At 32.6% G+C, this 13,250-nt stretch overlaps 1 protein-coding gene across 1 annotated transcript; it reads left to right on the forward strand.

Annotated features, from left to right (window-relative positions):
- The first annotated feature begins 7,797 nt into the window (after window positions 1-7,797).
- On the forward strand, window positions 7,798-10,938 carry LOC125072815 (MAGE-like protein 2). The gene is made up of 2 exons (XM_047683514.1): window positions 7,798-7,894; window positions 10,394-10,938. The coding sequence occupies exons 1-2, from the start codon at window positions 7,805-7,807 to the stop codon at window positions 10,904-10,906; spliced, it is 603 nt and encodes a 200-aa protein (XP_047539470.1). The 5' UTR covers window positions 7,798-7,804; the 3' UTR covers window positions 10,907-10,938.
- The last annotated feature ends 2,312 nt before the right edge of the window (window positions 10,939-13,250 follow it).

The following is a 13,250-nucleotide window of genomic DNA, read 5'->3' on the forward strand; positions in this document are numbered from 1 at the left end:
TTCTGTACTCCTGACAACGTATATTGATTATTTCATGACGATCGGTTCTGCAGTTAAGACAACAAATGTATATTATTTTTTAAGGAAGGGCAAGAGAGTCATCCCATGGTAAGTCATCACCGCCCATAGACAATGACACTGTAGAAAACATTAACCATCCCTTACATCGCCCACGCGACACTACTTTGGGAAATAAGATGTTATGTCGTTTGGACCTGTAGTTACACAGACTTACTCACCCTTCAAACCGGAACACAAAAATACTGAGTACTGCTGTTTGGCGGTAGAATATCTGATGAGTGGGTGGTACCTACCCAGACGGGCTTGCACAAAGCCCATCACCAAGTGATGATGTATTTTTTTTACGATATTTAACTTAAGGAAAATTATTTCTTATACGAGAATCCCCCTTACCCTAAAATGTAACGTGTATAGGTTTGTAATAATAATTAATTAAAGAAAAAAATAAAATACTTAAAATACATTTTCGATAAAAATGGGCTTCTTTGCAACGACCCGAAATAAGAATTTAAGGTTTGTTCTACGTTGCGCTATTGGATTTAACAGATATACATGTCTCAAAATTTCTTTGGACGTATACATAATTATAATAATTATACACAGAGATGAATTATATACAAAAATATAAAAAAGACCCACATATTCATATGAATATTCCTACATAGGTAATAATCCCTTTTTAATGTCTTATTAGTCTAAGGGCTGCTGGAGTGGAGAGAGTTAGGAGCTTTAGAAAGACATTGGGGAGCGTACTTGCTACTTCTTAACATAGATTATTTTATATCCTAGCCAGGAGTACACCATTAGTAAGTAACTATAATGTAAACTTAACAACATATGTCCAAAATATAACTCCGTAATGATCACAATCACTTTCTTTATTTTACTCTTGACTTTACATTTTCCTCTTTTTTCATTTCTTTTGTTTTTCCTTCAACGCTCAAAACCGAATGAATCAAATTACCGTATCCTCCTTCCCCGCACACATTTTTGTTGCCATTCACAAAATATAATTACCGGTAGACAATAATCTTTTATTATTTAAATTTATTTAAAAATAAATTGAAAATTAATAATTTAAAACATAAGATAAAATTCGGCTTACAATAATGAAACATGTTTATTATTATTATATTCACTCGGTTACTATTTAACGTGACTCCAAGGGCAACAGTTCCACGGGCTCATAGTAGCTCGTGCCTTTTTTCCTTTTTAGCTTTAGTTAGGAGTGGCGGTTTACATTTGTTCTTATTTACTAAATATCAGCAGATCTTCGCTGGATATATATTTTATATACATTTACTTTCTACTTGCACACAAGTTTAATAGACATAGATTTTAAATACACAGTTATGCTACATTTAAGATCTGAAAGATTTACCGAATTTTACGATGTGATATTGGTGTGATTTGTAGCCGATATCTTGACAAATATTTGTACTGACTCAGAAATTGTCTTTACTACGAACAAGGAGTAAAGATAAAAAAAACTGTAAATTCTACATATTCTACAAATAATTCTCGATAAATAAATCATTATTCATATAACACTACACTATTCCACTAAAAAATTAGTCTCAAATTAATTTTACTTCCAAATTCCTGACTTCGCTGACATTCAAAACGCTGTTTATTTGATTTTTATTACCATAATGAATATCATACATTAATGTAGATCTCGACCAATTTTTGTTGTCAAATATGCCGCCAATTGATTGACAGAGTTATTTGAATTTGTCTTGCTCTTTTATAAGAAAAAAAATCGTAAATGTATTTGACGAACTTCCCACTACGTCCATATTAATTGGACATGGGAAGCTCGTGAATGTCATGTTCGTCCCTCACTTCCGTAATCGCTGTAAGTTGATCGATTACGACGTAGAACTTTAAAATATTACATTTTGTATAAAGATACGACAAATAACGTTAACAATTTCCTTTTGTATTGTTTTATTAATTAGAATAAACGGTACCTGAATTACAAAAAAAATTATTGAGTAAACCTTATTAAGTAAAAATTGGTAATATAAAAAATGGAAAAAATAATATTTTTTTGGTTAGGTTAGCGGGGCTAAATTTAGGGAAAGACATCTGGTAATACAGCCCTCAGGCTACCTCATATATATATAAACACATAATAAACATATAAATCAACGATTCCCAGTTGCCGAGACAATGACCACTATACTAATTATCGGTACAGACAGTATAAAATGAAAAAAACTATATACAAAACAATTTACTTTAAAATGTAGAATAGCTTAAATGTTTTGTCGGAGCGGAAACTAAGGTTTTGTCTTCCCGATCAGATCTCGATTAGACAAGACAATTGCTTAGAACAATACAATCACTTCGCAGCTACTTGTACCGTCAGCAGCGGCAGCATTGTTAAACATTAGCGACAAAGAACGTTCTAATACTTCCAATGGATGAAACAATTCCAATGAGCTGGAATTTATTTTGAAATAAATTAAATTTTCAATAAGATAACAATTTTAAATAAATAAAACAAACCGGTAATATACTGATTTATTTAGACGGTATTGATTGCTAATTATGCCGTAATTATTGGGGCCTTTTTATAAATAATAGTTAAAAAAAATAAGGTACATAACAACATCGTCCCCAAAGTTAGTGGCGCATTAGAGATGTATGGAATGCGGCGTCAATGTCTTTGGGCTCATTAAAAATACTCTTAAAGTACTCATATCATATCTATATAATTATGACAGTAAAGGATTGTTCTTATAATCATTTATAACTTATTAGCTAAACCGGCGGCTTTACCCGCGCGAAATTTATAAAACCTTACAAACCGTCACCCTTTATTTTAACACCTCGAATTAAAAAAAGCCTAAGTCGTTCCCCGAGACAAACTATCTCCATAACAAATTTCACCAGAATCAGGTCACCGGTTTAAGCGCGAATATATAATAGACAGAGTTACTTTCTCATTTATAATATTAGCATAGATTTTGAGCACTTCCTTTTCCAATAATGTACCGACTTAACCATTTCCCTTTTTTTATCAAAACCAGAAGAGAATTACCATTAATTCGCCAAAAAAATATAAATAAACATCCGTTAGAAGTGATGTGTTATGTCATGAAGTAATTAAGAATAAATGATGATGAGCTCGGATGATCGCTGTCATAATCCAGATGCTATTAGTGCTCGCTCTACGCTAACCATATTACTAGTTCCCTTGATCAGTCTGTAAAACATCTATACAAATAAACTTTCACGTATTTATCGTTGAATAAACAGATTGTTATAATGAATTAGTCCATTATGATAAGGATAAAGACCTATTTTCTCAAGGAGATGTTCTAGAGCTTATTTCACCACGCTGTTCCAATGTAAGTTGGTAAATCCGTTCGTGACCAATTTATATCCATCATAAGTGGGATTAATCTTGGTATTTTCTGCGTTTGAACCAACAAACTTCGGTCATAAGTCACGTGTTGCAACCTCTAGATTATCTCGGCTATGCGAAAAATACTCATTCAATTAATATATTATTACAATTAAAAAAATCTATGCTGACCCTACATCATACATTCAACGAAATATAGTTCCGGTAAATGTAGTATATTGTTTCTTATGTAAAAGGCATTAGGATTTTTTTATTCCGGTTTTAATAAATATGTAACTATTATATAATATTAGATGGTTCTGATTATGTGGTCTTATACATAAGTAATTGCATCTTAGCGCATGCCTTATTCTTTTTTTTATACTTTCGAACATGTTTTCGTTCAAAGTTAAATTATGATTCTTAAACGAGCAATTCAGTAACATGTCTCACTACTAAGGTCTTATTTTGAGGAGGTTGGAGTTCATATCACCACGCTGCTTTTAAGCGGATGGGATACACATGTGGCAGATTTTCATTCGATCCATGAAGGTGCCTCGCGATGTTTATTTTACCGCCGAGCAGTAGATAAATTCTAAACCAAAGTTTAGCACATGAAATTCTGTGGCGTTTGCTCGGGTTTGAACCTTTGATCTAGGTTATTCACAGGTTCGATTCTATGTATCTTTGCTTTCATTAATTATGATTGAAATTTATTTAAAATATTTTACATTAAAAGTAGGAATACATTTTGAGGAACTTTATTTTCAGATAAAGTTCCTCGGTTGGGTAAGATAGTTTTTTTGTTAAGAAAAAGGGTTGTGACTTGTGGTATGTTTCTCTATGCTGATTCTTCTACGAGTATGTTTATCTTCACAGATTTTTATGTGGGATATTGATAACGTCGTGGTAACTGCCAATCTAGTTGTTTGATTGAAGAAGGCCGAAGAAAGCATTAAGACATTATTGTAAAATACTAATAGGAATGATACTCTGCGCTCACTTTCAAAACTGTGGAATTTGGTGTATAGCCAACCATACAGATATACTTCTAAGCAAATTTAAAAGACCTGATTACATGATTTCGTTCTTTGGGTACGTAGAAGAGTATCAGATTAAACTGCTAGATAATAGATGACGTCCGATTCATTTTTACAATAACATACAGGGCGTCCGCTCAGTTTATAAAACACACACCTGTTAAATTCATAATATCCATAATAAAGTTAGTTATTTTGAACGGTAAGTTAATATTTTGTGATTTTTTTAATTGTATTAATTGTCTGTTGAAAGGAATTTATTATTTTTATTCTTGAGTCCGATTTTTTATTATTTTTTATTACGTTATTTTTTTAAAATTATTGTTGATGTATGACAGATGTCCGTCTGTCCATCTAGGCTAGATTATCTATTATTATATACATAGGAAAAGGTTTATATATATTTAAAATATTAATACGCTTCTATTTTTCCAGTTGTTATATTGTAGGATTCAATGGTTTTGTCTTTTTAGAGTTTTTTTCTGTGAAGTTTTGTGAGTGGCAACCATTTTGTTTTATTGGTTCTTTTTTAAATAAGTGTTTGTTTGCCAAATTAATAAACAAAATAATTGTAATTATAGATACTAGATTATATATTTTTATCCATTAAACATGTTTCAATGAAATAATTATTGGTATCATTGTTAACACATACAATTTTTCTTGTAAATTGCCTTATCAGCAACACGTGGGATAAATCTTCCGGAAAATGTATGACTCATTAGATTCGTCCAGCTTTAATTTCCATTCATTATTGCGATGGAAACCGAAAATCGCTCGTTAGTAAGTGACGGTTATATAACAATAATTTGGAGCAGAGATAACAGTTACAATGACTAGAATTTTTCTGACTAATGACGCAAATTAGCCCGAATGTTCCGAACATTCGGGCTAATTTGCCTCGTGTAACTTTCTGTTACACTTTCGATGATATTACCGTTAGTGTCATAGACTGAATTCGTATGGTTGTAAGTTTATTTGAACGGTTTCTACGAGTATCTAAAAGTAAAATAAAAAAAGGGAAAGGGAACATGTACTTTTTTATATCCCATTGGTGGCTCCTGTCCTGTCCTCTTATGGAGAAAGTTAAGCGCGTTAGAAAGACTTTGGAGAAACATGCTTGCTGCTCTAATTCAGTTTGGTACCCAAGTGGCTGACTATCTTCGACCATATCCACAGTTGAACTTGGGATCTTTGGTTCAGATCTACGTGTACGTCTCTTCCACCACCACCTCAACTACTTATTACAAACATTGTATATATTATAAACACTAATGAGCATAAACACTGGACAAGTGTCGGTAAGGGGTCACCCATAGATAACTATATCCGCAATGCGTCGTATGTTGGAAAGGTGCGTAACACGCTAGATCCGAGTTCGGTGCCCAGCAGCGCTCTACATTCATTTATAGTGAAGGCATCAGACGATAATATAACTATATATAAATTCAAAGAGATACGTATGAACTCGTAATGACGCGTCGACTGCACTTGGTTACATAATGTACAAATGGGATTCGTTGAAATGCCGACTATTGGTTTCAGCGGGAGGAGTTGCATCGAACAACATCGAATATCCTCTTGAACTCCAGGTTCCGTTTTTACCGTCCTATACTCGATCTTCAATAATTCGACATGACAGACACATAAACGCACAATAAAATATTAAACAGTTCATCAGAGTAGTTAATTTTACGATAGATCATATCGCAACGTAAATGAGCCTACTTGAATAGATAATATTTTGAATTTGAATGTAACATCACTTCATTGCATTAGTGGGGTAGGTAGTGTCACTTTACAAGCCCATGTCAGTATACGTTGTTTTCCTCTGGATTGGAGGGTCAGTGAGCTAGTGTTACTATACAAGGACATAATTTCCTAGTTCCTAAGGTTGGTGACGCTTAGGCGATATAAGGAAAGATTACAATTTCTAACAGCGCAAATGGCTTTGGGTGGTTGTGACCATTTTCCATCAGGCGACCCATTTGCCAGTACACTTACCAAATGACTGCATCATTTTTTTTCACTATGTCGAACAAATCAATCGGTGACAAATAAACATTTGCTAAAGCGTAGCCCTTGTCACGTGACAGATCAAGTATGTCGCTGTATTGCTCAGACGGCTAGACACTTTTGAGAACGGCTGCTTTAGGCGAAATGGGACAGGAGGACAAGATTTTTGATGAAAAAGCACCTGAGTTATTTGCGTGTTCTTGTCGGGATAAGTGAAATTAAGCGTTCAATTAATTTATGGTAAGGTTAAGTAAAGTTAAGTGATTCAATATATATTATATCACCGATGGTTTGCGGTTCAAACCCAGACAAGAACTAATGAATTTTCGTGTGCTTAATTTGTGTTTCGAATTCATTCTCTGCGAAGCGATGGAGGGAAATATCATAAGGAAGCCTGCCTAGCCCGGCAGTAGGCTGTTCACAGGCTATGACGATTTTTTTTTATAATGTTTGAGTTAATCTCGTTTAATCTTTTCAATTTTAATTGTAAAAACATAATTAAAAAATCCATATATAGAAATAATCGAACTCTGAATCTATTACAGTAAAAGAAAATTACAATCTTAAAACCAATATCCACAGTTTCATACAAAAATATACACAAACAAGAGACCTCATTATAATGGTAAGAATTTAAAAAAAAAAACAGCGCGCGAAATATTCTCAACCTGTCACTTCACTATAAAATGGCGCGCAATTTCTTGTGACATCACAGTTACATTTTCGTTCTGAAACTAAGCATCGAAATGTTGGCTCTCCGGACATATGTGAGTGTTATAAATATTAATTAATTTAATCTGTGGTGTAACGTGAAATGCGTGCGGTGAAATTCATGTGTTACCAGTATGAATATTCAATTTATTGGCTGAATTTATTATATTGATTTCAATGGATCTCATTTAAATACTTGATCGTATTCGCTGGATATATTTTTAATAAATATATTACTTTTATAAAAGTGTTAAAAGTTTATTTGGATTAATTGAAAATGTACATTTAAAGAAAATAATTTCATGTTTAATTGACTAAACTATGGTGCTAAATATAGGAATCGAAGTTTACAAAAGATTCGAAATCATTTTGGAATTTCAGGATAACATCCAAATATTACTTAAAAGTTGTGCTAGTTTTCTCACAATGTTGATATTATCGTAAATAAAAAATAAAACGCTATCACAGTTTTTCATACTGAAACCCAGGTTAAACAAGATATAATGTACATATATTTTAAAATATAATATGTTTTAAATTCAAATATATTGTCTCTCTTAAATCTTATTGAAATATAAAAGAGGCATAATGTTTTTGTAAAGAAATATCTTTCAAAGATAACATAGCTATCTCTCATCCACAGTTTATAGCCGCCTTGGCAATGACAACGGCCGCTCAACAACAACAACAACAACAATGGTCACCATACAACACTCATCTTCAAACATATTTACAACAACACGACCAACAGGTAAAGTTAATATTTTTTTATTTCTTTGCCCCGTTTTCCTAATGAGGTTCTCGGTTCAAATCCTCTGTCAGGCTATAAGCGATACAAGTTCCTATTAAACCGCACACTCTTGCGCACTACAAAATTTATCTCCGGTATACTGCCTCGTTTATCTAGTGGCTAGATATAGGGCAGACCCTATATAAACGAGGCATTTAAACCGACTAGCTTGGAAACTCAGAAGTTTCCAAGCTAGTCGGTTTAATATCCAGGTCGAGCAGATAAAATGTTATGATATTCTTACTACTTTTTAAATCGATAGACATATTCCTAACAATAGAATATAGAGCTATAATTAAAAACAATATCTATTCATATAAAAACGTGTTTTAAGATACAATCGTTGGTCGCCATCTTTAAAAGACATTTACGCCCTAAGAAATATTAACCATTCCATATGAAACCAATGCGTTATTACCCTTGAGCCTATAGTTTCACTGAGTAACTCACCGTTCAAACCAAATATTAATTTCTTATGTACAATAGATACAATTAATATAATTTTATTTTGATTGACATTAAAAAATGACGTAACTCGTTTGATATTCGTGTTTCATAACTCGTAATGGAATTCCAATTGAATCACGTGCTTCAGATATAACATTAAAAAAAAGACACCATTGGCTTGGAAATGTAGTAATGTATAATATTTTAGCGTAATGAAAATCGTATCGTAAAATGGGTTATGAGGTGAATTCGAAGCGGTGAAATGATTTTATTATGAGCAACAGTACATGCCGTTTTAGATTTCATAAATTGTTATTTCGTCGGCCGTCGAAATATGAGAAACATAGGTATTTACTGCTTCGCCCGATGGGAGAGAAAAAGTTTTTATATATTTTTTTCACATTAATAGCGAACATAAAAGTGATATTCGTTTTTATATTATGATAATGGAAAAAATAGGGCTCCTGTGTCGTTGCTTTGACGCTTTAAAATAATCGCAATAATAGCGCGATTCAGACTCGCGTTAGGGATTCTGTGTGAGTCTTTTGATGTTATTTTTTTTTTACTCAATGTAGAGCCAAAACATTACAGTCAAAGAGACGGAAGGAAGTCTCATAGGAGTAATTTTTCGTCTAAAGTATTCTTACTAAATTAGATTAAATTGTGGTCAGAGAGTATGTAAGAAAAAAATATATAGTATACTAGTTGTTGGTCTCGCCTTTGCTCGCGTTTTCGTCAGGATTAGTTAGTTAGTTAAATAAAAAGGTAGCCTGTGGTGTTGTCCTTCCAGGGTCCCTGTTTGTTTTACTCCAAATTTTATAAAATTTGATTCAGTGGTTTCGATGTGAAAGTGTATCGAACAGACAGACAGAGTTACTTTCTATTTGTTACATTAGAACAGTATATTTAACATTAATTATTTGTAATATATTTTTACCTTTCTTTATATCGCTCAATGGAATAAAAAACCGTTTTATACAAACTCTTTTTTTATCGTTGTTACTGGATGACATAACATTTTCAATAGCCGTTCAACTGAGAGAGTGTATTAAATAACAGTTATTCAATAAAAAAAAAAACATAAAAATCTATCGTTGGTGTACCGCTAACTAGCCGTAACGCGGAACTGAAGCGCGGCCATTTTGTTTTTTATTTCGCGCCACCTTTAATAAACTCACACAGAGAAGTGAATAAAAAAACTAAAATTCAACTTTCGCGGTACGTTCGCTATTGTTAGGAAAAAGTTTTTGCGTTTTTTTTTCTAGTTTCAAAACTGGGTCGCATATAATACTAATAGAATAAAGAGAAATGTTTTATTTTTTTATCCCGAATTATGAAATACTTTTTGATCTAAATTTTAATTGATATAGTTTTTCATAATATTGTTGAAAAGGAATAAATGAAAAAGTAAAATATGGGATATGTGATGGGTTTTAAGGTACGGGTCTTCCTAGTTTAGGGCCAAGGTATCACTGAATGTGTTTACAATAAAAACTATTTCGATAAAGATTTAATCTTTATTATTAAAAAAATTATACATATAAATGTATGTAGATCTTAGATTCAGAATTACATAATTATTGTGTATAGTGAACAGTTTTGAAAAGGTGAAATTAAAGGGTCTGCATTAAGGAAGTTTTGAAGTCGTTAATAATTAAAAAAAGTGTCACGATATTATTTCTAAGAGTAAAGAGGACAGATTAGGCAATCTTTTCTGAATAAATAAATCCCATTATAGTTTATAAATTAAATGAAAGTGCTATACTGTGTAATATAACGAAATTTTTTTAGCTCAATCAGTTCCATAGCAACTCAAATATTTAAACCTAGTATGAAACAATGTTCTATAACGGTTATTATATTAAAAAGAATATGAAATTGACGCTTGTAATAGCAAGAGTCTAAATTTAAAGCAGGCAAAATTGAGAATTGTATCTACGTATAAATAATATTCAATGCTAAAACCATCGGACTGACTGATCTCCTTTATATATAAACTTAAAATGTTCACAGTTTCAACCAAGTGAATACTCCGGTGGTTACGACTTTGGTGGCCACGATGGCGGCAGTAGTGGTGGTCACGACTTCGGCGAAACATCTGGCCACGGAGACTTTGGTAACTATGGTGGTCACGATCTGAAGGCCCACTCGTATCCTGTCCATCAGCACGTCGAAGAAGAAAACCCTGAGCCGATCAAACATTACAAAGAGGTCGTTGTACCTGTCCCAAAGAATGTAGAGTTCAAAGTCCACCAGCCAATCCTCATACCAGTACCTCATCCCGTTCCAATCCAGATACCAGTTCCCAAGGCTGTAGTTATCCCTATAATAAAGGAAGTCTCTGTCCCGGTTGAGAAATCCGTTCCGTATCCCGTCGAAAGGGTAGTCCACGTCCCTAAAATAAAAGAAGTTCCCTTTGAAGTAGTGAAACACATAATTGTTCCCGTCGAAAAGCCCGTACCATTCAAAGTACCCGTTTACGAGACGATCATCCACACGAAGAAAGGATCGCACAAGATCCGTTGAGTTTAATTGTAATGTTATTTATTTTGTTTTACAAAATTATCTATTCTTTTAATCTATACCTATTATTACTAATATTGTAAAGTGTGTTTGTTTGTTTGTTTGTTTTATCTTAACTAATCATGAATGCGTACATTCCTTCAGGAGTTCGGAACAGAGTACCTAAAACCAGCTCTTACACTCGAGCGAATTCGCGAGTAACTAGCACTCAAGACTATGATTGTTTGTCTGTGCCTTTGTTGTGTATCCGAAATGCTAAACAATATCATTCTCAAACTAAAAATCAACTACGTATTCCATAAAATTAATCTATTCGTTTAACTTCATTCGTGTGAATGTAATTATCAGCTATTGTGTCGTAAATTTGTTTTATTCACACCGAGACCGACGTTAATCATTTTATATGGAAGGTGGCTTTAATAATAAAGTGTTTGGGCGATTCGATTGTTGTTATTGTGTTGTATGTTTGTTTGTAAATATTGTTGACTAGTAAGTAAGTGTTTAATAAAATGTTTCAATTTTAAATGTTATTTTATTCATCGTTAATCGTATTTTCAGCTCCGTCTTTTATCACTGACGTATTAATTATTAATTCTTTTACGATGTCAAGACCAAATGTTACACCGATTTCATTTATTTGGGCTCCGTTTCTTTCTATCCCTGGTGGTAGCTTTACTTTATATAGTTTGTTAAATGACGATTCGAAAGTGCTTGTAAAAGACTACTTGAATAAAGTATATTTTGATTTGATTTGATTTGATAGAGTTGATCCTTCTTGAAGCCTCTAAAAGTAATTGAACTCAGAATAACTGAAGTTTCCGGTTCAAACCCGATCAAACACCTCTAAGTTTTTATTTATTAAATTTGTATTATAATTTATAATTATTACATAAACGTCTCGAAACATGTATATTTATGTCAAGTTTGAAACGTTTTTGACTGCTCTTATAAATATTGCCAACAAACTCAGGGCTTCTGTTTAGACATTTCAATTTCTAGACCGGAAAAATTAATTATGATGGCATAGCCGGAGTATTTTATGTTGAACTTAGGAATCTACGTTCGTATAACATAGATATAGATTTTATATTTATACTAGATGAACGCGTGAAAATTAGCTTGGGTCAAAAAACTACGAACAATTCCTATAATTTTATCCCCTGGTATGGTAAAAAAAGTAGCCTTATCCATCCTTGGGGTTCTAACTTACTACGTTCCAAATTTAATAAATATTGGTTCCGTGGTTTAGCCGTTTCATAGTTATATTCTTCTATAGATTTTGTGAATAAAAATATTTTTTTTATCAAAATTTTATTTAAACTTCACGATCACAATTAGAGCGCTGGTAAGAAAACTATGAGTTGTTTATTAATAAGCGATCGAATCTCCTGACAATTTCAAGGAGGCAATGAATGCCTCCTTGAATGCACAATAATTATTGTTAGAACATGAACTATAACGATAAGTATTTCTGGTATAGCCAAGAGGTTGCCGAATAAATTAGACTCTTTATGGTAAAACAGCGAGGAAATTTCACCCCCATTCGAGGTGGTCAAGATGAAGGCAAGTACTGAGATTCCATGTGCTTAATTGATGTTTATAATTCAGTAAACAAAACATCGTGAGGAAACCAATGGATTTATTGGATACAAATTCGCCAAATGTATATTCATCAACGTGCATTGGATCAGCAGGGCGCGATAAGCTCCAACCCTTCTTATGAGTGGAGTCCTTTTACATGGAGTGGTTATTTAATTTCTTTCACTTTTGTCTGACTTTTATTTACGATGTGATTAAGATATCTATCGAATAAATATATTATTTGATAAATTAACGCTCAAATATAGTGTAGTAGTATATAATAGTGAGTAGTGTTTAATGAGTATTTAGAATTGGCAGATTACGTAACTGGCTGACTGGCTAATTAATTACCAGTAATTTTACCAGTATTTTTACGTTTTATAAATATTCAGCGCAATTTCATATATTTTTAGAACGTCACTTTAACGCTGCGTAAGTTTGAATATATTTTTTTATTTAGCTTCGTAGTGAAAGAAAAATAAATATTTCAAAACATTTTTCAAACGCAGTACGTTTTTTAACCTCTCACAAAAGTTTGGTTAGATTGGACCTTAAATTTTTTAGTGTCGCCTGTCAATACTTTTATAGCAAATATTTTATCTCTAGTAATTGCTATCAAAAATATTCGTTTGCAAAAAACTCAACCGGGATTTTTTTCGCTGCGTTCCCAAGGTGCTGTTATCACCTAAAATTTTTTTATTAAGGTTAAATATGATATAAAAATGAAAACCTGATTCCTATCAGGTTTCATATATGTATGTCCGTA

Source organism: Vanessa atalanta, chromosome 22, assembly GCF_905147765.1.
Source record: "Vanessa atalanta chromosome 22, ilVanAtal1.2, whole genome shotgun sequence".
Taxonomy (NCBI): Eukaryota; Metazoa; Arthropoda; class Insecta; order Lepidoptera; family Nymphalidae; genus Vanessa; species Vanessa atalanta.

Bases quoted from the DNA above. Each gene is read 5' to 3' on its own strand.
- LOC125072815 (XM_047683514.1), top strand. From the start codon at position 7,805: ATGACAACGGCCGCTCAACAACAACAACAACAACAATGGTCACCATAC. The intron at 7,895-10,393 runs GTAAAGTTAATA...AAATGTTCACAG, and splicing joins TACAACAACACGACCAACAG to TTTCAACCAAGTGAATACTC.